Consider the following 25026-nt stretch of genomic DNA (forward strand, 5'->3'; position numbering starts at 1 on the left):
TCAAGCCACATGTGACTCTTTAGTATGTTTCACCCCTTCTGAAATAAAAGAAATAAACCAACTTGGCAATTTTCAAAACCAAAATCTAAATGAAAAAACCTGAACTACTTTCCAGGTTTAATCGTGTAGGACTCAAACCAGTTCAGTTTAGAAGAATATTTGCAAGATGTTTGGGCCAAGGCTTCCTGGAGTTTTATTTTAAATGAGGCTGGTCTACAGATTTCATTTGGTTAGGAGCACAGGACTAGAGGGGACCTCCTCAGTCACTGAGTCCTGTCCCCAGCTGTAGTAAGGAAGCCAGTCATAGGATCCTCTTCATACCTTAATCATAGAATACTAGGACTGAAAGGGACCTCGAGAGGTCATCGAGTCCAGTCCCCTGCCCTCATGGCAGGACCAAATACTGTCTAGACCATCCCTGATAGACATTTATCTAACCCACTCTTAAATTCTCCAGAGATGGAGATTCCACAACCTCCCTGGACAATTTATACCTTATCAAGCTCTGTCTTAAAACTAGGGTGGTTTGCTCCAGCTACTATTGAAAGATTGTGCGAGACTCTCGCTCCTCTGATAGTTAGAAATGGTCTCCTTTCCAGCCTAAATATATTCGTGACAAGTTTATATCCATTTGTTCATATGACAACATTGTCCTTTAGCTTAAATAGCTCATCTCCCTACCTAGTGGTTCCTCCCCTCCTCCTCTCCTCTCCCGCCTCCCTTCCACAACATATTTATAGAAAGCAATCATATTTCCTAGGAGCCACCTTTTTTTTAGGTTAAATTAACCAAGTCCTTTTAATCTCCCATCAGAAAACAGGCTCCCTATTCCATGATCATCCTAGTAGAACTTCTCTGCACCTGCTCCAGTTCAACTTTCTAGACCATGGGTGAGCATGAGTTTACAATATTTGAGATGACGTGCTCTGGAACTGCTTTGGTGCAATCCCTGGGAGCAGTCTACATTCTGGTTGGCCCAGAGTCCCAGCCAAGCCATATGCTTGGCTTCTGCTCTGCTACACCCCCTTAGGGTCTCTCTCTTTCATTGGGGTGAAGCTATTTGGCTTCACCGCCTCCTTGGACTGGGCCTCGGAGCCTGCAGCACCCCAATTCATGCCATGAGCTCCCTTCAGTGACTCCACCTAAAATGGGCATCTTAAACACTCACATGAAGCAATGCACCCTCCACCTTCAGCAACTGCAGTGGCTCTCAGCTTGGATCTGAAGCTTAGTGCCCTGGCCCTTGCTACCTGGGGCTGAAGCCAAAGCCTGAGCAACTTTGTTTCATGTGGCTTCCTCTGGTGTGGGGCCCTATGCAGTTGCCCTCATGTTACCCACTAATGCCACCTCTGGCTTTTATATAAAGAAAGGCAGTAGCTGTGGCACAGGTGGGTTGTGGACTTCTTATAATATGTTGGATGGGCCTCAAACAGAAAAAGGTTAAGAATCTCTGGCTTATTAGAGGTGTAGAATACAGTGCAGAAAGACCTTGGTTAGCAGGGCAAGAAGAAGGTTACTTGTTGGTCCGTCCAGGTTAGCCCAGAATCCCAGTGTGTGTCCTTGGCTCTTGCTCTTTTATCTTCTGTTCTTTGTGTGCAAATTGCCCAGCAAGTCACACTTGGCCCCTCCTCAGTTTCATTCTCCAGCTGATCAAACTAGAGATCACCTTAATGGGTGATGCTTACAGAGTAACAGTTGACTGGGACCTGGGAGCAGCCCCCTGCCCATGGCAGGTGGCTCCAGTCCTGCTGCACCCCTGTGTAGGGCTAGCAGCCCCATGTAAAGCTCAGAGCCTCTCCTCCTCCCCCCACCCCCATTGGAGGCCCACCTCTGCATTAATCAGATATACTAGTTTAGCTGGTTAACCAATTAAATGGGATTTTACATACCTCTGTCAAACATGGCTGGTTTGCTGCAGAGCTGTGGACTATTGATGATCCTTAGTTGCTAGGTAGCAAATATCCCAGGGGTTGGCTTTTCTATTGTCTTCATGGACTTTCCAGTGACATGAGCCACAAATTCAAGACAGCTAGGCTTTGGCCACAGCTGAATGGTAGCCTGCCTGAGAGTGAATAGCCCTTTTCCACCTCTGAGATGACCATGAAGCATATAAGAGAAACTGAGTTACAGTATTCATACAAAATATTACAGAAAGTTCCCACTCCATTACATGAGGTCTTTCCTGTGCCTTGTACAATGACATTAATGTCTACTAGCACTGCCTTGCTTGATACATTTCCTAGGATTGTATTTGCACTTTTCACAGCCACATCACATTGATCACAGTCCTTTTGTTTTTACCAGTGCATCCAGGTCTTTCTCCTCTTCTGTTGTTCCTCAAGCTTATTCGATTCTTCCTTTAATAACCCAGAATTTTTCTGTATTGATACCTCCCATATTTTGTTGTCAGTAGATTTCATTAGCACTTGCTGATCTTTTGTGCCAACGTCATTAATTAAAATATAAAACAAGATTGGTCCCAAGATTGATTCTTGAGAAACTCCCCTAATAACCTCCCTCCAGCTCTACAGTTCTCTTTTTCAGTGTTGCCAGTATCTTACCCATTTAAAGTTTTTTTTTTTTTCTACTAATCCCCATCTTCTTCAGTTTAGTAATTTCTGTTTAGCTTGACAGATATTGATTATAATCATATTTGTTTGACTCTGTGCAGTGATCCAATCCGGCAAATCATTTAAGCATGGGCTTTATTTTTTTGCATTTCCTTAAGTGCAAACATGCCTAAAGTTAAACACAAGCTTAAGTGCTTTGTTGAATCAGGGCAAACCTGTGTTTTCATTTTGTTTTAGTTGGTTTTCTGTACATCAGTTCCATACATAAACCGTGTAGCTGCATTTGTAAGTTAATCTGCAGAGTGTTAGCTTCTGTTTTTATGGTTTCAATTTTAACAGATTCCAAGTATGCATCTGTGTAAAAATATTTGCCCTTCCACTCATTTTAAAAAATTTATTTCCTTTTGTTATAAAACAGCGTTTGCTCACATTATGCTGAACTGCCATGGCCAGCATAGAATAATAACATCCTTAGTGTGCTAGTTTTATGCACAGTGTTTACTTTTCATCACATTTTAAAATGAATGAGTTTCATTGAAATAAATGTCATTCTTGAGCTACTGATTTCAAAGGGACTTTGTGTGGAAACAATAATTGTAAAGCATACTTCATTCTCTTCCTCCTCCTTGTGTTCACCCAATTGCATTGCACTAGACAACATTTCTTTTCATCTTAGGATGTAACATTTTCAGTTGTGCTTTGCTTCTACAGTTCTTTTTATGTTCAAATTGGTCATGTGTAATACTCTGATAACAGGAGCACTTGTAAATATATAAAGTTTGCCCAGTCTTGCTTGTTAAAGAAACTATAGCAGGGGTGGAGAACCTAAAACAAGAGGGCTTCATGCAGCCCTCTGGGGTTGTCTGGATCCAGCCCTTGAGGCTCAGAGCTCTCCCCCCTTTAGCATTGAGGAGGCCATGCTGGCAGTCCAGCCCCTCCATCGCCTAGGGTTGCCAGGTGTCTGATATTTTTGGTTCTTGTCCGGTATAAAATTCAGAGAATACCAGACACCTAAGATGTCCAGTATTTTCTGAATTTTTCCCCGGTCAGGAAGCCAAAATGACAGGCACCTGACAACCCTACAAACACTCAGCACCTGCCTCTTCCCCCTGAGTCCCCCTACCCCAGCCCCCATGCATACCTGGTTCCCCAAGGCTGTCGGCCCAAAATGGCTGCCGGCCAAAAGACATGTTCCTATCCCTGTACTTATTCTTAAAGGGTACATGCTGTTTTAATGCTGTTTTATTTTAATTTTTTTTGGCTTAAGTCCTTGGAGTCCTTTTTTATTTTTTTTCTTACTTTGTTCCCCCCTCACCCCCAACAGAATTTTTCCCGGTGTTTTTTTTTTGGCGGGGGGAGGTGTTCCGTATTTTTGTTTCAACAATCTGGCAACCCTAACCACCCCAGTGCAGGGCTGGAGCACACAAAATCTTCTAGCCTATGCTGTGGTGTGTGAGGGGAATGTGGAGAATGTTTTTTTTCCCTTCTCAGTCGCGGGCTACGTCAGTGAAGTTTTTGGTTTTTTTTTTTTCTCTGCTTCTTGTGTGAGGCCCCCCCAACTGATTTTTCTGTGTCAGTGGACCCCAAACCAAAAAAGTTTCCCCACCCCTAAACTATAGTTTATATTCAATGAGGGAGGGGAAACCTTTTAATTCATGACTGATGTGATAACTATACAAAGGTACATATTTTAGGAAATAATACCATCTTTGATTCTGATGATTGTGCAAAATACTAAACTCTGTGCTCATGTTTTCTCAATTGAATTCATTGATAGAATGATAAGCTCCTAAATCAGCTCACTGCTACATACAGTATATTAGGTAAATTCCATGATTAGTTAGAAAGATTATCCATACTGTGTGGGTTCTTGAAAACCTTTGTGCTTCTGTGGTGTCAAACAAACTCTCCCTTCAAAATTTCCCATCAACAGTGCTGAATTGGCTGGTTTGGAGATTCTTCAAAAGGTTTTTAAAATAATAAAAGTACACCCAATTAAATTGTTGTAACTGATGTACTACTTTAGCAATTTCAAGGAAAAGAATATATTGCACATACTTAAGGTTCATAGTTTATGACCAAATCATATATCTCAGATTGAATGTGTTAGCACTCGGGGCTGGCAAATATTAGTTCATGTCCTTAAGTTAAAAATATTCTACATTCCATAATGCTGCTGTCAATATAGCTATTCCTGATGTCAAGATAGCTCTTTAAAGTGTCTCTTCACATTCATATTTTCATAATCTAGGTTTTTAATTGAAAATAAAACCCAAAAAGGGATATAGCACAGTTAATTAAATACAAGCTCTTAATAACTTCATCTTCCCCTTCCCCAATAGATTGCCATTTTACATCCAAGAATTGGTTGGCATCAAAATCAAATCACATATATCTTACATCTTCCAGAAATGCACAGAATTCCGCAGTATACAGGAATGCAAAGTCTGCCCTAATGAAGAGAGTAGTTTGAAGCTTCTCAGTTCATTTGCCCAAGCCATGGCAAGGAATACACAAGTGTATATTTTCGAACTATATTGAAAATGTACACAAAGTATTATTCATAGAATCAAATATAATGTAAATTCTGTTTGTTCTGGGATAGAGCCACTCTCTGGGTAGAAGATGTAACTTATGGGCCTTTCAGTCAGAACCACTGACAGAAAGGCAGAGTTTCATTCACTTGTTGTTTGGAAATCCCTTCTAATGGCATTTTTGCTAAGTCAAACTGCCCTTTCCCCAGGCTCTCTACTTTCATGGGAGAGAGCAGATGTTTCCTCTGCTGTTCTCTGAGAGATTTTTGCAAGGAATTCTTTCCCATAGAAAATAAATTGTTTCCTCCCATCTTCCCCCAGCATAGTCTTAATCTGGGGGGTTGGAAAAAGCCCCCCAAAGGGTCTGACTTTGCTGCACAACAATAAGGGATATGTCAATGGGTTCAGCAGGATAGTTTTAGCACTTGGTACTGATCTGCTTTATCATGCCTCTGTTGCAATGGACAAACTGAGGAATGGCCCTAAAGACCATAGCAGAGGGGTTTTTAAACCCATATTTTCTTGTCTTCACCTTACCACAACCTGCATTACATATAGCCTGCAAGCAGGTTCCCAGTAAGGGAAGGACAGCTCATTCAGTGGGCTCCATATAGGCAAGAAGTTCCCATTTTTCTGAGCATCATGGTCAGTCATTCTCCTTCTCTGCAAGCTCTCTCTTCTGGGTTCAGAGTTCAGGGGGTAGCTGTAATCCAGCCAGTAATGGTAAGGGAAAGGACTTCTTTGGGCGATACTTGTGATTTGAATTAGCACTCCATAGTTTCCTTAAAGGTCTCTCCCAAGAACTTAGGTTCAAACCAGTTTGAGAAGGTGGGACTAGTTAGCTAACTGTTTTTAAACCTTTCACTTCTATTACTACTTAGATTTTGCCATAATATTCCTATAATGACTTGGATGACCATGAATTTAAATAGTATGCTGCATATGATAGGTGGGTGCTCAAGGATCCCTTCCCTTTAGGGCATGCCCACATTAAAGTTTTACCACCCTAGTTCTCTTTCACAAGGTATATTTTAATTCACATCCTCGCTGAGGATCTTAAACACACATAGTGAATTGGTGGGCAATAGTTCCCATGGAGGCAAATTTCTTTGAGTGGGGAGGCTGGGTGGTAGTCTACTTGGTTTACCTGAGGCAGAGGTTTGAGTACTAAAGGAGTTGGAAACTGTGTTACCGCACAATTGGTGAGTGACAACAGGTGTTTTGTAATATATCAGATCCTTTGAGGAGAGGGCACCAGGAACAACAAGAGAAGGTGAGAGACCCAGCTAGATTCTGTCCAAGCGGATCAGCATCTTTCCATTTCCATTACAGAGTCAGGACTTGACTTCTGTAAGTCAAACAGAAACGATCAGAGAAATGGGATCTTATTCTGAACAGTTTCTAACATGCTGTTGCTTCCTGCAAAGAAACCATTTCAGCCCTTATTCCATTTGCAGACTTTGAAGATTTTACTAACTTTCTGGTTGTCTGTAAGCGTGAATTAGTTTCTTTGCTGGCATTCATCTGTAGGATTCCCCTTCTTCAACTTTCCCAATATAATTGCAAAAATAGCAAGGAACACTCGTCAGTCATTCTGCTAGCCCTTTACTGATCACAGTTTCCTTTTCGGGTGTAAATATTCAACATCAAACAATGGATCCTTTCGACTATAGCAAATATGAATTATCTTAATTTTTTTTGTCGTCCTGGTTGCCAGTGCCTGCAACTTCCTACCTGGAATCTTAGTAACTATTCACTTACCGAGTCACTCAGATGTTCTAGCTTCGGTGGGAACCTGGCTAAAACATTATTCCTTCTCCACCCTCCCCCCCCATATATCTTAAGGTTCCCTACAGAAAGATTTGAAGCTAAGCCAACTTAGGAGCAAGTCTCAGCATGTTATCCCACTAATGTCTTTGGTTGTATCCTGCTATCTCATGTCTTTGTAGTCGTGGCTCACAAACACCATTTATAAGGCATTGTGGGCCCTAAGATTATTGCTTTGTAGAGCCTTCCATTACAGCTATTTTCAACCAATATGTGTGTGTTTGCTGGCTCTGTAGATCTCTTTTCTTGCAACCCTTCCCTTCAGTAGGAAGGTTGTGTGGGGATTCTTTTATTTTCTTAAATTCTTACTTTCAACTCTCTAGTCATTAGATCACAGACCAGTCTTCATCACTGTGCCCAACTTATAACACCAAGCTTCATTTGTTTTCCTGTTTTCAATCGTAAGCATTGTGAGCACTTAGAAATACACAGTAAGTGAATTGGTTTGTTCGGCAGATTCCGTCAAAAACCTTCTGTTCCCTTATTTGTAATGACTATTACATCTGTTCGCTATATCTGCCAATGTGGTTGGGGACTGGTCACTGCATACTACTTCCCATGTGTTATGAATTCTGTCCAGAGCAGTGAAACCAGGACTGGAAAAAGACTAGATTATTTTTCTTACCTGTTACTTTAATTTATTCTAGTGCAGATCCATCACTCTGAATAACCTTATTTGTGTTTGATCATCCTTCTAGATAGGCTTGATTTAGCTTGGCATCCTCTTTTCTCTCTCAAGTTAGAGTGACAGGGAATACTAAATGGAGCTGTAGTATTGATACAGTTGGTTCTTTTTTAAAAAATTAATTCTAATAACTAGGGCTTAAGTTCAGCTGGCGCCATCTAGAGCAGAGTTTTGAAAATGTTTCGAAACCCATGGGAGCCCTAGTGGGATTCAAGCCCTGCAGCACCTCCTGCAGGGTTCAGGCCCCTGGAAGCCTTGACCCACAGATGAAGCCTGGAGCCCCAAAAGAGGGACAGATGTGGAGACACTAGGAAACAGTGTCTGAGAATTTAAGCCCAGGTAATAACGGTCCTGGTTTTGTGTGCCCTTTGGGTTGGAAGTATTCATTTGGGGAGAGTTTTGACAGTTCAGGAAATGTGCCAACAAGAATTGCTTTCAGCTAAACATGTATTCTGCCTCTCTTCTGCTGTATGAATTATGACTTCTGTCTACATTAATACATCCATACAAGAGAAATCAGAAAAGCTTAGATAATGACTTAGGGCAGGAGAGGGTTGTGACCTAGAGCAGAGATGCAGGAGGGGTGGCACAGGGTTAGGTGAGGGAGAGGGTGGGATGCCAGGTGCAGGCTCTAGCCAGGAGGTGCTTACCTTAGGCAGCTCCCAGCCATCACCCACGCAGGAGTGTTGGGCAGGTTCTCTGCCTGCTGTGGCCCCACATACCGTTCGAAGTGGCAGGCTGCAGGGGCCATGTGCTTTGTGTGTGCCCCTTCGGGGAGGCCTCTGCGCGCTGCATGCAAGATTATGCTGGGGATGGGCATAGTGCACGAAGCTTCCTCTCTCCCTCTCTGGGATTTGTAGTGCACAGTGCACACGGTCCCCACAGTTGGCTGTTTTGAGCAACATGTAGGGGTGCAGCGGGTGAAGGACAGGAGAATGGACAGGAGAAGGGTGGGAGAATGTTTTGAGCACAGCTGCCTACTCCATTACTAAGTATAGAATGGCAGCTCCCCAGGGACCTGGGGTGCAGGTCAGGAGAATCCCCCTGTAACATGGAGGCTTATATTTTTGAGTGCACACAAGGTGGAATGTTGAACAATAGATAATCACAAGCAAACTGGGAACAGGTGGCTTTGCCTAAAAGTTAAAAAATTAAAAGGCAGGTGAAAAACAATTATACTCTTCTGTAAATCAGGACTTTTATTTTCAATTCTCATAATTTTAGGGGGCCTGAGTCATGACCTTAGAATGTTTTTAGGTTGGGAATATTGTTTCAATGATATTCAAGTTCCTGGTTCCTGATTTGACCAAATCCAGTACCATGATCCAACATCATCCACTACTAACTGAAGAACTATTTGCCAAAGTGGTTCTGTGCCCAGCATAAGCAGCACCAAGGTCTCTGGATCCTGCTCTCAGAAGCAGCAATTGCTTGCTTACATGAGGCATTTTAAGATATTTAAAAAGAATCTGCTAGCTTTTGTTTTGTTTTGTTCTCAGAGGTGGAGACTCGGGAGTTAAAATATTAACTAGGTCTTCAAAATATATGGATAACACAAGGCTGACTACTCCAAGAAGTATTTGGGACCTCTAAAAAATCTTTTGTCCATTTGTAAGATTATTAAAACAAACCATTTGGATTTGGGTAACTAATTTGCGCTTCTCTTCATTTCCCTTTGCGCCTTTTTTCTGCCTCTGCTCTTGCTATCCTGTATTATTCCTCTCTTTTATATGCTGCTTTTAAAAAAATGGCTTCATAATTAAACAGTTACAGCCTGTGCCCAATTGGCTGTTATATCAACTGTTATCCTTAGATGTCCATGAGGCTTGTGGGAGACATACAAGGTAACACAAGCTGTTGGAAAGCTATTGTGAGGGCAGAGGCAGAAGAAAGGGAGGGGTGAGAAGTACACATTTCCTTAAGATTCAAAACTCTGAGATCTTGTGTCCCAAAGTTGCTGTTTGTACAAAAGATGCAGCTACCTACCTACCTCACCAGCCTTTTTAAATTGTGTGTCATTTTCTATTGACTAATACCTACTACAGCTGTTCTCAGGTGGCGGTTGGTTTGTTACTTGCTGTTGTATAATTATGCATTACATACCTCATTAAGTCCAGCCTTTTAACTCCTTTGACAGCTGCGAATCAAAAAGAGCTCTTGACTCCTACGTTTAAAGTGAAAGACGAGCCTCGGGATGAAGAAGCTGCAAGCTCAATCTTGTCTCAGTCCTGCTATGTCTTCAACCAGGGATCTGAAGCCTCAGCCCCAAGCATCCCTGGGGAGACTGTCAAGCCACAGGAAGTGCAGACAAATGTGTTAAGGCAGGACATGTCCGTCAAGGCGGCATCTGAGCTCCTTATGAAGCTATCAGGTAACTGATGAATTTAAAAATATTCAGCTTCTTAAATGTTTGCCTGTATGCTAGCAGGGATATGTTGAAGAAAAGGCATATGGTATTAGTTACAATTGAAAGAGCAGCAAGGCTCTACCCCCTGTCAGTAGACAGTAGGCCTATCAACCTAATGTCTAATTACTGCAGTGCATAGATTTCAGTGGTTCAAGTTAATGCTATAAAATCAGTCAATGGAACTGATTTATAATGTGTATGGGTTTAGTTTTAGAACATTCCAAAATATTTCCATACCTAATTTATTTAAGTTTGTCTGTCTTTAACGTTGTAAGAGTATGTATTTGTATTGTATGAATGATGCAGATACCTGACATAACTTTACAAATTACAGGCTCCCAAGCCTTATGTTTGAGTATAGTATCCTAAATTGTAGGATATTATTATTAAGCAGACACTGTAAACTGACCAGGCTTTGTAACAAGATACAAACCACCTAAACTTGATTATTCTGTTGCTTTACTTTTTCTCTATGGCATCAATAGAAATATTACCTTTTGTATTGTGTTGGGTTTTGTGTGTGTATATGTCTATGTATATAATATACTCTGTAAGCATAGAAAGAAGGAACATAATTTTCTTCTTCAGTCCTCCGATTATAGTAGTGTATATAGACATTCATATGTATTTTGGGTGTAAGAGTTGCGAGGCAGGGGATTAATTTGATTACTTTTTTGGTTAAAGATAATGTGACTTTGTTGCTCTTGTATTAAACTTCAGTTTTCGGTGCAGTACAGTGAACATTAGGACCTTAGACCCAAACTCATTGAATGAGTGAGGAGGGAAGGAGATGGGAGAAAGGGGAGTGGTAGTTTTCATAAATTCCAAGGCCAGAAGGAACCATTGTGATCATATTGTCTGATTTTCTGTATAACACAGTCCACAGAACTTCCCGAGAATAATTTCTAGAGCACATGTGTTAGGAAAACCATTTAATTTTTATTTAAAATTAGTTATTAACCTTTCCTGTTAAAAATATACACAATATTTTCAGTCTGAAAATGGAATTCATACCTCCATTTCCATATCCAAAATTGGAAGAGGTTTTTCTTGCAGTTTGGCTATATCAAAGTCTTGCAAGAAACACTAGCAGAAATTCAGAGATCAGGGACGTTAGTGATTGCTGCCATTTGTCTGAAATTTGTCAACAAGATATTTGTATTGTCAAATTTGAACCTAAATTCAGAATGCTACTTAAACTCCTGCAATTAAGCGGTGTCTTCTCTAGTATCTCTTTTTTCCAGTTCATCAATTCAGTGTGGATGCCTCATGGTTAGAACGCATAGAGCACGTATGCGTGCGCGCGTGCGCGCGTGCACACACACACACACACACACACACACACACACACACAAAATGCTTATACGTAATGTAAAAACTTAATGACTTGAGTTTTGGAGTGGGAATTTCCCATAGAACACTGAAGATTATAAAATGTTTTATATCGCGTAGCCTGGTTTTGTTACTAGTCGGTTGGTTTATGACTAGAAATAGACGGAATTCCAACCACTGTGTTCTAGTGATAAAACTCTCCAATCTAATGGATATGAAATGGTGGCTTTCTATTTTTCTTCATACAAGGTAATAGCAATGAAATTTAATAAATTCCTCCAGTGTTTTGGAGAAACTATAAATCATAACAGTGATTAATAAGTGGTCACATGGAATCTCTTCCTCTTATAAAATAGTTTTGTTGTTGGCTTTTTATTACAAAAGGTTAGACTATTCCTTGTTGAAATATCTATTCAAATAGGATCGCTTTTCCACATCTGCTGCTAAAAGGGAATTTTCAGGAATTCTAAAATCTTACACAGATCTTCAGTCATCTTCAGTTGGGAGTTGACTGAATACTGCAAGTAAGAAGATGTTTCTTCTTTGATCATTTCAGTGATTCAGAAAAACTTGCTCATGGTGTTTCTGGCTGATCAATAGTTGAGAGAGTAAGGAATTAATTGAGATTTATTTACACATACTGAAGTTGATAGTCCTGTATTAGCTTATGGATGGAGTTATACAGTGTTGGTGCTTAAACATTTCAGATGTATAGTTTTTGACCACTCTTAGGAGCATAAGGATAGAGTTCAGTGTAGGGATGTAAGTGACTAGTCGACTATCTGATGAGCATAAGCTTATCGGATAGTCGAGTAGTCGCTTGACTAGTCACTTCACCACCATCCCTTGCTGCCTCTGTCAGAGAGAGGCAGCAAGGGGGGGAGGAGCAGGAGCTGGTGCTAGGGGGAGCCAATGTAAAAGCTGGTTTTCCCCAGCACCATCTCTGTGGGGGGCAGGTGAGGCAGAGGCGTCCCTGCTGCTATGCCTCTCCCTTTGAAAAGTGAAAGAGCTGAGGGCAACTCTTGTACATTTCAAAGGGAAAGGCGCAGGAGCAGGGATCTGAGCAGTCCTGCTGCGCCTCTTCATTTGAAATGTTCAAGAGCCGTGGGCAGCTCTTGTATATTTCAAAGGGAGAGGCGCAACAGGATAGCGAGCGCCCCTCTTATTGACTAATTGAGTAGTCAATGGAAATTCCATCGACTACTCACATTTTGATTAACCAACTAATTAACATCCCTAGTTCAGTGTGGGTCATGCTGAAAAATATTTTATGAATGAAAAACGCTTTTTAATTTTTTTCTTGGGGCTTGTGTATACAGCGCCAGCAAAGTGCGCTAAAGGGGTGTGATTTCAAAAGGGACCCCATTAGCATGAACTAGGTACTATGTAGTGTGTGACAGCAAGGTCTACACAGGGCAGTTAGTGTGCCACATTTTTGCTATACAGATCACACCACCCCTGCTGTGTTTTGCCATGTCATATAGATAAGCTTTCAAAGTTTCGTTTGATTTTAATTAAAATAGAATTATTTTAAATCATTGCTGAGTCCCAGAAATGTAGTTATGTCCTGTGTTGAATTGATTAGAATTTTCAGTAACTTGGAAGTATCTTCAAAAGAAACCATGTCCATTTTCTTAATGTCAGAAGGAGCGAGGATTTGAGAGAATGGGTATATCTAGATGTTCTAGTGCCTGTGTATGTGTGTGTTTGGCAGGGGGATTTGGGGGGGGGGAGGAATTATCAAGGGCCCTCAGATATGTATTCTATAATCAGGTGTAAAACAGGTCCTCCTGCAGTATGTATCTGCATGGTAAAAATCAAATGGCTAACATTGCTTACCTGTTGAATGCTATTCTGCTGCATATTATTCCTTAACAAAACAAAAAACCGATAACCACAACAGCTCTCACTGTCCGTTATCCCTTGACAGTCTAACAAATGTTTTCTTATGGAGTAAAATGTTGATTTCTGTCTTTGCACTTAGGAGCTTTACCCAAACATATGGTTCCATTTTCCTGTTTATATTAAAAATGTTGGCACTATTCTTATTGGGGATTAATAAGTTGTTTAAAAATGTAACTGTATAAGTGCTAAAAATCCCAGCAGTTTCACAGTTACATGTGCCGTGGGCCCTGCAATATAAAGCTTATATGAGCTTTATACAGCAGAGTCTGTGGCAAAGCTGGGTACCGGGGAGGCTTCACAGCAGGCTCTGCAGCCAGCTCCCGGAGAGCCAGCGTGTACCCTGCGGTGGGGGTGGGGGGAAAGGCAGGAGGCAGCCAGCCAGAGCAGCTCCTGCCTGCAGTTGGGAGGGGATCGGCCCAGCCACGTACAGGGGCTGGCAGGGCTGGAGCAGCCCATTGCCTGGGACAGGCAGGGAACTGTTCCAGCCCCTACCGATTAACTGGAACTGGTGAGCCTCATCCATTAAGGGTGAGGCTTACCGGATAATCATTTGCCTCCCTAATTCTTATGTAACATTCCAAAAAGTCTTGCAAGAAATCTATTTTTTTCAAATGTAGCTAAACTGCTTTTTTTTACAATTGTATCCATTCTCCAATATTGAAAAGCAACAGTTCAGCCCCAAAATGTTTAAGTAGGTTATTCAAGCATTACACTGTACTCATCTAAGTTTAATGCATCCAGTCTCGCTGCAGGCATTTCTTGTAACTTTCAGTCACCAGTGCAAGCTGTCTTGTTAACTTTCGTTTACAGTCTAAATGTTACACTTGAAAAAGTCATTTCCACTAAAACAGTAGGGAGATTGTTTTGTTGATGTGTTATCTTTCAGAATCATTGACTGTTTTACCCTCTTGCACCAACACTATCACAGACCTGGAAATATGTAAAACGTTTTCTCCTTTATACAATCTTAATTTCCTCAGGATCCCTATGTCTGGAAATGGTTAACTGAAAGCTCTGTTCTCTGGCACTCAACCAAAAAGTTCAATTAACAAACATTTCTGATATCTCCCAGTACACGTTTTCAAGCTAGTAACCGGGATTAGTATTGCCCATTATGCAATTGCATATTCTGTCTCTTTGCTTATACCAAAGAAGCAGAAGAGAAGTAGACAAGCTGAAATCAGGGATTTATTTAAAAAAAACCCACACACCCCAAAACTTCAAGGGTGTGTCATTGAGCTGAATTTGTAATGACCCCATCTCCTACCTACATCTGCAATGATGGTTGCTGTTGATAATGACCCTGAGGCACTATGAGATCCTGAAGTGCCTTTTGAATTGCAGAAGAAAAACTAATTTATGTTCAGTATAGTTTGTGATATGTAGTATCATAAAATAACCTATTGTATAGAAAATGTTACCTATATTCATCTAAGTGCATCAAGAAACCAAACATTCTGCAGTGCAGTACTACTACTGGATTGGTGAGTACTAGTATACTATTTCATACGTAATTCATTTTGTTGTATTCTAATTTTCTAAAAGCTAGTATTCCACTGTTAAAGTGTAACTCTCGGTTAATAAGAATATTCAATTAACCGGTGCCTCCATTTCCCTAACATGCCGGATAACAGAGTTTTTACTGTATATAGCTCTATGTACATAATTGTGGTGTAAGGATGGACTTTAAACCCATGCAGAACCATTTCTCTATTACTTAAAATGTTTGGAGCCCTCTGCCTGTTTTAAAAAAAAAAAATCAGTTCCTGTCTAAAACGTTCTCTATTTGAAGACTCCTCAAATTGATTTTTTTATGATGTATCTGTAACGGTGTCAGCTTCACTTCGAATATCAGTCACATGTCAGAGTTCACTTCAAACACGGCATGTTTCACTGAGTCAACTCTATCTTGAAGGTGTGTGAAATGATGCATGAGTCGGTGAGATTTTTAATTGCTGTATATAGAGCAAGTCTGCTTGTTGTTGAACAGTGATATTTGCCAGTCAAACCCAGATGAAGTAAAAAATATTTTAATGGAATACCCGACTCTCTTATGCTTTCTGAGACTGCATAGTTTTGTGGATTGCGAACCTGACTGAAAGTGTCCGTGAATTCCTGTCTTTGCTAGTAACTTTAATCTCTCTTACTGAAACGTTCCAAGTGTTAGTTATTTATCTTCAATGATCCATAGAAGTAATTTGAAACCATGCCAGGCTGACATCTACAAAAAAGCAACACATAGGGGTTTGAAGAAACTCTTTGGGAGCACATGTCACAAAGTTGTCTAGAAATGAAAGAGCTAGCTTTTCTACTAAATGTTTGATTGCTCAGTACAAACTTCCAATCTTTTTGGCAGTTAAATAACAAAAAACCAGACATACAGAGGTATTCTATAATGTACAGTTTCTGAGACAGACTTATAAATACAGGTTTCCGTGTAAATTATCCATGTAATCAAAGATGTGTTTTGTGTGGGGTTTTGTTTGTGACTGGGTGCCTCACCCATTATAAGAGAATTGTTTGTTAAAGCCCTCTTGACTGAAGAGGCCATAGAAAAGAAAAGATATGTTGACCCTTCAATGAAACACCAGTGACTGCCCTGTGCCTGCTGATTCGAGCTTGCTGGAGTGTAGACTAAGGAGCTACTTAATGGCCATATAGAAGTGGTGGGCTTGGGGTGGTTCCTGAAAGGTGGGAGTGTCCCAGAACACAGTCAGTGCCTGAGACCAGTGGGAACATCTTCACTGCAATTAAACAACTCCTTAAATTGAGCCCCATGACTCTGAAATAGCGGGCTCAGGGCAGCTGTGGGAGTCTAACTGCAAAATACACATACCCCATGTGACTCCTTTTGCATCTCTGTTTTCCCTTATTTCAAGGAATTTCCCTAATTTTACATGCTGATTTCCCTGTCACATCCTGATGGCATAAAATCACATTTTCATTGCTGAATATTACACATCTGGCTTTCAGCAGATTGACATGATCTTAGTACACAACCACCGGCTTCTCCCCTGCACCACCCAGATGTCTGTCTAGATATCTCATGAGGTCCTCAACCTTTGCAGCTGGCTGACAATGTACTATGAAGTTCTCCTGGTCATTACAAACCACCTCTCCATATTTGTAATAATCATATCCCCCATTACTATTACTGTGCCTTCCCAAGTTACTGGGGTTTCCTCTACAGGAGAGGTGGTCAATAATTTTTTGCCTGGGGCCACTTCAAAACATTTAAGTGGCTCTGGGCTGCACCAAAAGGGGCAGGGCCTCAAGCAGAAGGGGTGGGGCCAGGATGCTTCGGGGCTTCCCCACCCACAGATCATGATTAGTCTGGGGGTGGAGGAGCCCCTTTGCCCCTCCCAGGTTCCCCTAGGCACCCATACCCCTGGTGATGGGAAGAGACTTCTCGTGCTCCCTTACCCCCAGGTCAATCAGGGTTTGGGGGCGGGGGAGTGTGTGACGTCTCTTCCCGCCCTGCTAGGAGCACGTGGTGCTTCTAAGTGCCACACCCTCATCACAGGGCACGGCTAGAGTGGAGGAAACTTCATGTGCTCCCCCTACCCTCAAGCCCTAATTGGCTTGGGGGCAGGGGAGTGCGTGAAGTCTCTTCCCACCTGCCGGGAGCATGTGGCTCTTCAAAGGGCTGCGTGCTCCTGGCAAGGTAGAGGAAACTTTGTGCACTTCTCCCCACCCCTAGGTCCTAATTGGCCTTGGGGCAGGGAAGCGGCAGGGCCTCCATGGTCTGGATCAATCCACTTGGTGAGCCAGATCCAGCCCGCAGAGGCCCTTTTGCCCTGCTCTACAGGATATGTATCCTCCGTGTGAGAGGATGTCATAACATCATCTGGAAGGAAGGTCCCTACGAATGGATTATTCCCCTCTGCTCCAGTTTGCTCTCCTTTCCTGACAGAGGCTGTCAGACTGTGGGTAGGACCATTCTTGTGATCCTGAAAGTCTTCTTACCTGTGCCATCTATATCCATAGCTCCTCCAGTTCAGTCAGCCTGGCTTCAAGATCCTATACTGTGGCTCTGAAGGCCCTGAGTTGCTTGCATTCATGATCAGGTACCTGTTGCATTCAGTGCAATTCAGTGGCTAGCTCTCACTCAGCTTTTGGACTTCTGCCTTCATTCTTTTTACTCTTGCAGGGTTTGGGCAATTTTTCGGTTGGTTGTTTTTTGTGTTGGTTGGAGAGGGTAATTGGCCTAAGTTTAGAGTAAGTTTGTTAGGTGCATGGATTTCCTTCTCCCACTTCTCTAAACCCAGTGTTTCTTTACTGGTGCCCTTTAAGTTGCTAGGTTACAGTTAGGGTCTTACCAAATGCATTGCCGTGAAAAATGCATCACAAACCATGAAATCTGTTCTCTTCCCCTCTCCTTGGAGAAATCTGGTGTGTGTGTGTGTGTGTGTGTGTGTGTGTGTGTGTGTGTGTGTGTGTGTGTGTGTGTGTGTGTGCTTTTACTTTATACTGTACAGGAGGCCCCCAACATGCAACCACCCGAGTTCTGACCCCTTGCACTTACAACCATTTTTGTAAGTGCAGAAGGGGCCGAAAACCCCCGACTTACATCCCTGGCCCGTATTTACGATGGTGCATGGCACCTATCGTAAATGAGAGCTTGAGTGACGACACCCCCAACTTGCAACACTTCCCCAGGAACGGATTGCGTCGCAAGTTGAGGGCCTCCTGTATAGCTTTCACGGGGGGAGACCAGGAGTTCTCAAATTGGAGGTCCTGACCCAAAAGGGAATTGCATGGGGAGTGGCAAGGTTATTTGTGTTCAGGGTGTCACAATATTGCCACCTTACTTCTGTGCTTCCTTCACAGCTGGGTGGCCAAAGAGCAGCAGCTATTGGCTGGGTGCCCAGATCTGAAGGCAGTGCCCTGCCAGCAGCAATGCGGAAGTAAGGATGACAATACCAAACCCTAAAAGACGAGAGGTCCTGTTAGAGACTAACAAATAAAAGGTATCATGAGCTTTCGTGGGCACAATGTGTATCAATTATATGAGTCAATAATCGCTTCTGCAGAGCTGCAGTGGGGTTAGCTCCAGAGGAGCCTACTCAAGCTGGGACTGAGCAGTCCTGGCTCTTGCTGGCTCCAGAGCCACCTGTGCTGTGGCTTTGCATTTTAAATGTAGTAAGAGCCATTAGGCTCTTACTGTGTTTAAAATGCAGAGACACGGTGTTCAGCACAAGCTGGGACTACTCAGTCCCAACTCTTGCTGAGTCCAGCAGCCCCTGTTCATGGTGGCCAGGGCTGGCCGCAGGCAGAGGCTGCTCAGGCAGCAGTCCCTGTCCGTGGCCAGCTCTAGCCACTGTGGGTTGCTTGGTGGCAAATGCCCCTCTTCATGGGGGAGCCCAGCTCCCCGCTAGGACTCCTGCGGACCAGGGCTGGTTCGCAACAGTGTCTCCTATCCCTCCCTGCCACTGCCTCTATCAGAGGTAGTGGGAGGAGGCAGGCAGCACCCTGGAGACAGTGCTGGTGGAACCAGATTTTAAGCCGGATCCCTCTAGCGCCGGCTCCTGTCAAACTCCCCCCACCCTCCATAGAGAGGCAGCAAGGGGGGGCCACAGAGAGCATGGGGTGAACAGGGACTGCGTGAGTCCCTGCTCACCCCATGTTCCCTACAGCACTTCTGCTTTTGAAATGTACAAGAGCCCCATAGGGTTGTACATTTCAAAAGCAGAAGCTCTCACAGTGGGAACTGTTGTGAGCAGGCACGGAAGCAGTCCCCGCTTGCGCCATTTCCTTCTGTGCCTCTCCTGCCTCTCTGAGACAGTGTGGGGAGGGACCGACTTCACCGGTGGCCCCCCAGGATCAGCTCCTGCTCCCTACCGCTTGGTTGCTTCTCTCTGATAGAGACAGCAAGGGCAGGGGAAGCAACTAGTTGAGTCAACTAGTTGTTTACATCCCTAGTGACTTCCAGCTGATACGCAAAAATGTAGCTTATAGCAAAAATTCTTATTGTTGGTTCCCAAGTGCAAGACTCTGCACTATTAAATTTATTCCCATTTCTAATATTCCAGTTTTCAAAGCTGTATGACATTCTGGTTGTTCTTCCTATTGGCAGTATCTTCCAAATTTGTGTCACCTGCAATTTTTATTAGCATTCTTGAACCAGGCTTATGGTGCCCAGGAATCTAATACTGCTGCAGTAATTGGTGCCCCTCTTTGGAAGTATGAGGAGGAAGAGAAGGGTGACATTGGTCTCTATTTTTGGTACTTCCTTCCCTGAATCTGGATCCTACATGGATCGCAAATAGAGCCTCCCCCCCCACACACACACATTATTTTAGCTGCTGTATACATTTTATTGCCTATTGTAGGAAACCAAAAATTGTTTCTTTCGTAAAAACATAAATATTTCCCAAATATTTAATACCATTTCCAGTTTAGTATTTTTAAGTTTTACAAGGCATCTGACATGATATTTCCTTGTCACTCTAAGGATACTCCTCTAAAATAGATTTTACGATTGTATGTGTGCTTTTTAAAGTTTGAAATGATTAACAAGGACACTCTTTCCCTAAGTTGCTGCTGGCTTTCACTGTTGGAATTAAATCATTTTATGCATGGAAGTGAGAATAAATCCCTTGAGTGAAGGTCTACAGGTCCTTCCAAAGCCTGCTGAGTCAAAGGGATGCTGTTCATTCTGTGCAGTAGGCTTTAGATAAGGCCACTAATTAAGGTGCCCCTTTGGTGCAAGTAACAGTAAGTGTGGGTTTGTCTGTTTCTCATGTTTGTCACAAAGGCAGCAATTTTATGAAATAAACCACCATGAAGAATGCAAACGGCAGGAGTCTTTGTGACAGAGGGCATCTAGTAGTTCAGCCCAAACATGAGTTGGGTTTTTTTTGTCCTAGTTGGCAGCACCCCCTGGCCTGGACACAGCTTACATTGAGCTATACTCCACTTCTGTAGAGCAGATTAAAGGCATCACTGAGAGAGAGTCCCAAAGACATAGTGTGACTTCTGTATTTGTGGGGGAGGTTCTCCCGTCAGGCCAATGGTACTGTACATGGGAGGGGGTGTAAATTCTGTGCCTGCCCACAAGGTGCCATTTCATATTTGAGGGGTGTACAACTTTAATGGGGGCTACTTAGGCAACTGAAAACTCTAGTGTCTTTGCAGATAACTTACAATGCTCCTCTCATATTTCTAATTCCCAGGGCTTGACAAACCCCAGCAAGAGCTACTCGCTAGCCCCGCACCGCACATGCACCAGACCAGTGAACGGGGTGCATGGAGCGAGTAGATTCAGCTGTTTGTTGAGCCCTGCTAATTCCTATATCAAGTAAAAAAAATTAAATACTAGGCTCACTCAGCTCAAATACTGACATTTGTTCTAACATCTTGTGGCAAGCCATTTATGGGACGTTGATTAGGTTTAACACTGTAATGTATATTCTTACTCAGATACTCTTACTAAAGTCTGAAGGGACCATTCTGATTATCTAGTCTGACCTCCTACAGATGGCAGGCGACAGAATTTCACCCACTTCTTCCTGTAATAGATCCTCACCTCTGGCTGATGTTCTGGTATCATGATGTAAAGATTTCAAGTGACAGAAAATCCACCATTTACACTAGTTAAACCACCAGGGTCTCTGCTAATCTGACTTGGGGGGGGGAAATTCCTTCCTGACCCCAATATGATGATCCCGTTAGCCCCTGAGCATGTGGCCAAGACCCAACAAGCAGATAACAGAGAGAGAATTTTCAGTAGTAACCCAGAGCCCTCCCACCCTCGTGTTCCATCTACAACCACTGGAGATTTTTGCCGTAGGCAGTCACCAACGGGCCACATACCATTGTAGGCAGTCCTGTTATACCATCTCCACCATAAACTTCTCAAGCTCCGTTTTGAAGCCAGTTAGGGTTTTTCCCCTGCCCTACTGTTCTCCTTGGGAGGCTGCTCCAGAACTTCACTCCTTGTATGGTTAGAAACCTTTGCCTAATTTTAAACCTAAATTTGTTGATGTGTAGTTTACATGCATTTGTCCTGGGGTCCAAATTGAAGCTCAACTTAAATAACTCCTCTCTCTTCCTGGTATCTATCCCTCTGATATATGATTCTTGTGTATGAATATCTCCCTTCAGCCTGCTATTGCGTAAACTAAACAAGCCCAAGCACTTTGAGTCTCTTAATTACGTGGACAGAAACCAGTGGAATTTAGCAATCTTGTGCATGGGCAACAGTAAATAAAATGTTTCGCAGGCTATACATAGAACTCTGATGGGTTGCATGTAGCCCATGGGCCACAGGTTGCCCACCACTGACTTATGGTCACCCATCTCTTTCTCCTCCACTGTCACTTCCAGCTGATAAGTCCCCAACTTCTATAAAATATTCTTGTTGTTAGTCCCTAAATACAAGACTTTGCACTATTAAATACTATCCTGTTTCTATTGCGCAAGGTTCTTCAGATCTTCTTGCATGGTATTCTGGTCCTCCTCAGTATTGGCAGCACCTATCGACAAGAGATGTGAATGAGTAGTCAAATAGGCAATTAACTGATAAGCCTAGGCAGCGGGGGTGAGGGGGAGCAGACGAGGCTCCCCATGGACAGGGGCTGCTGCTGAAGCAGCCTCTCTCCACGATGAGCCTGGGCCCACTGCGGGCAGAGGTTGCTTTGCAGCAGCAGTCCCTGCCGTGGAGAGCTTGGGCCCCCTGTGGACAAAGACTGCTGCCACCTCGTATCAGAGGCAGCAGTGCGGGGCGGCAGCTGGTCCACGAGGGGAGCTGGTTTTTAAACTGGCTCCCCTCACACACTGGCTCCCGCCTGGCAGCAGTGGGCTCCCTGGGAGTGGGTCCAGAGTGCACTGGCTGCCAGCTCTGTCCCCAGGGACTATAGAATGGTCGACTAACCATTAAGAATTCATGCAGTTAGTTGACTATTCTATTACCTGCTATCTAACATCCTTCCTACCCACTTTGTGTCATCTGCAAATGTTATGAGCCACTCCCACTTTCTGTTCCATAGTCAATAATGTTAAATAAGCTTGGTCCCAAGACTGATCTCTGAGGAATTCCATTAGTAATCTTCCCCTAGCAGACAGTTCACTTTCCAGTATGACCTGTTTTAGCCTTCCCTTTATCCAGTTCCTTATCCACTTTTCAGTTCTCTCATGAATCCCCATCTTCTCTAATGTAACTAAAATAATTTCTCATGTGGCACCATATCGAATGCCTTACTTGCATGCATTTAGATTAGATCTTCTACATTTCCCTTGTCTAAAAAATCCAATATCTTGTAAAGAAAGATGATATAACTTTCTTATCACTAGAGCCCTACACATCCGTGGATACATGCTTTATATCCACAGGTATCTGCATCCATGGATGTGGGTGCAGATATCTGTGGCTCATTATTGTGGAGATGGATGCAGATATGAATACACATTTTTTATACACATAGGGCTCTATTTACTACCTCTTGAATACAATAATTGAAACAACTGTAGAAAAATCGATCGTTACTTTCTATCATTTAGGCTACTTATTTAACTTTATAAATGTTATAACAGCTCTTTCTTATGTTAATCATCTATTAATCATTCTGATTATAAACACATTTAAATTCCCTGCTTCAGAGGCACAAACTGGAAGCAGCTTCTCTGTAGAACTCATTGCACTGCACACTCAGACTGCCTTCTCTTGAGGCCTGTAGTGGGGAAGGGAGAGGGAGGGCAATGTCTTGCTGGCAAGTTTTTTGGTCCCAGTTACCCAAAATCAGACCCGCTGACAGGGAGGAGCAAAGGGGGCAATTGCCGTAAGCCTGGAGATTCAAAGGGGCCTCCTGGAGCCAGCCCTGGGCCCTTTAAATCACCTTTGAAGCTGAGAGGTCCAAGCAGCCTGGAAAGATGGAGGCATTGCATCGCGTGCTAAGGCCTCACTTAGGGGAAAGGGTGTGTTGCGGTCTGGGTGGTGCAGAGGGCTGGCTGCCTCCCTGTCCCGCCTCTTCTGCCCTAGATCAGCTCACAGTCCCACAGACCTGGAGATATATATTCCTCCTTCCATATCATCCTGATGTAACTAGCTAAAATAACCTTCCTGTAAAGACTATGTCCACTACTAAAATTGTGACATTTGAGGAACACGTGGAAACCTGAAAATAGTGCTGGCTTGATGCAAAGCAAACCAGAACGTAATTGTTAGTCAATATAACAGCATACATTCAACCAATACAGTTTTGCAAGGATAAGAACCAGTGGCTGACCTTAAGCTCTGTTATCAAGTGGCTGGCAGGGGAAACCTTGATGCTTCAAGAGGAGAATGTGAATGGCCTTTACTCTTTCCCCCCATCTAAACATAGTGGGTGAATATGGCCAATAAAAGGGCTCCTTAGAGCAAGGGGAGTGAGTTTTGGCACTGTCAGACTGTGATTGGTTTTGACCTGGACCAAGCAGTTCCGGTCATCCTTCTAGAAAATGGCTCTGCAAACCCAGTCAAGTCAGTTACCTTTGCATCATCTTTTGAGTATTGGTGCAGAGAATGGAGGCCAGGAAGGACCACTGAGCTGAATGCCACACAGCAGTGCAAAGCACTAGCTGAAGTACCATCTGGAAAAAGTGTCACTTTGCTAATGTGTATCTGAAGTCATGTGAGATCACAGTGTTTTCTACAGAATGCAAAAGGCACTAGCAGGAAAAGTTCATATTCATAGAGATGTAAAAGCATATTAATCACAATTGAGCACTGCTTAAAGTTTAGTAGATGTTAATGGTTAATAGATCTTTAAATAGGTTAGATCAGAGATTATAATTGACCTTCCCTTTTTTATGTAAGTGTAATCTTGACATCTAATGAAAAGCATATTAATTTAAGAGAGAGGTCATTTGGAATAACAAGTGCTAATGTCTACAGTTTAAATGTACCTTCTTTGTTAACTTTCAGTGAGATGTTTAAACAAAAAACAAGAGACCTGATTCTTAGTTCTGCTTTTGTCCTTCTGTGGTGTTCAACAAGCATACAGGAGCCATAGAGGTGGTAAAACTGCCCATAGGGGCAGGGTTACTAGGTGTCACAATTTTATAGGTATAGTCCTGATATTTGGGGCTTTCTTATGTAGACACCTATTACCCTCCACCCTGGACCCAATTTCTCTCACCTATTGGTCACCCTACGTATGCGAATTACCTGGAGTACGGGATTCCCTGGGTGTAGAGTCATTGGAATTGCTTTATGCTGAACAGAGAGGGAATGTATCTGAGATTGTTACACTCAAGATGTTATGAGCAGCTGTGAACCCATACAGAACCTTTGAAGAAGACTGTAAAATACAGCGGTCTCTGGAGATGCTCTGACTTAAAGCCGGGAACCCTTCCAGTCCCCAAGTACTTCCACTATCCAGAAGATGCAAAGTTAGAATGAAGCCACCTTTGTGTCCCTCTCTTCCCTTTGTTTATTCCTGCATAGCACACAATGCGATTGGATAGGTGAATTGGAGCCAAGATCTCTGTAACTCTGCTGTGTAGACACACCCATAAAGTTATTTTGGAATAATGACTGTTATTCCAAAATAACACTGCAAGCGTCTACACAGCAATTCTGTTATTTTGAAATAATTTTGAAATAGCGGATGGCTTATTCCAACTTCTGTAAACCTCATTCTATGCCTATTCTGAAATAGTTATTTTGGAATAGGGGCTGTGGAAATGCTCCACTTCTTCTATTTTGAAATAGCCCCTCACCAGGGCCATTCTAAGTTATTCCTCCTGGGGCTCTAAATCTAGACAACACCTCTACATTAGGGAAGC

At 42.8% G+C, this 25026-nt stretch overlaps 1 protein-coding gene across 1 annotated transcript in view; it reads left to right on the top strand.

Moving 5' to 3' along the window:
* ZNF827 (zinc finger protein 827) overlaps window positions 1-25026 on the top strand; it is a 177395-nt gene that overhangs the window by 49824 nt on the left and 102545 nt on the right. The window contains exon 7 of the mRNA XM_075929977.2: window positions 9754-9987. Coding sequence (XP_075786092.2) covers window positions 9754-9987 — 234 coding nt within the window. The remainder of the gene's footprint in view (window positions 1-9753; window positions 9988-25026) is intronic.

This window comes from Pelodiscus sinensis, chromosome 4 (genome assembly GCF_052426305.1).
Source record: "Pelodiscus sinensis isolate ZL-2025 chromosome 4, ASM5242630v1, whole genome shotgun sequence".
NCBI lineage: Eukaryota > Metazoa > Chordata > Testudines > Trionychidae > Pelodiscus > Pelodiscus sinensis.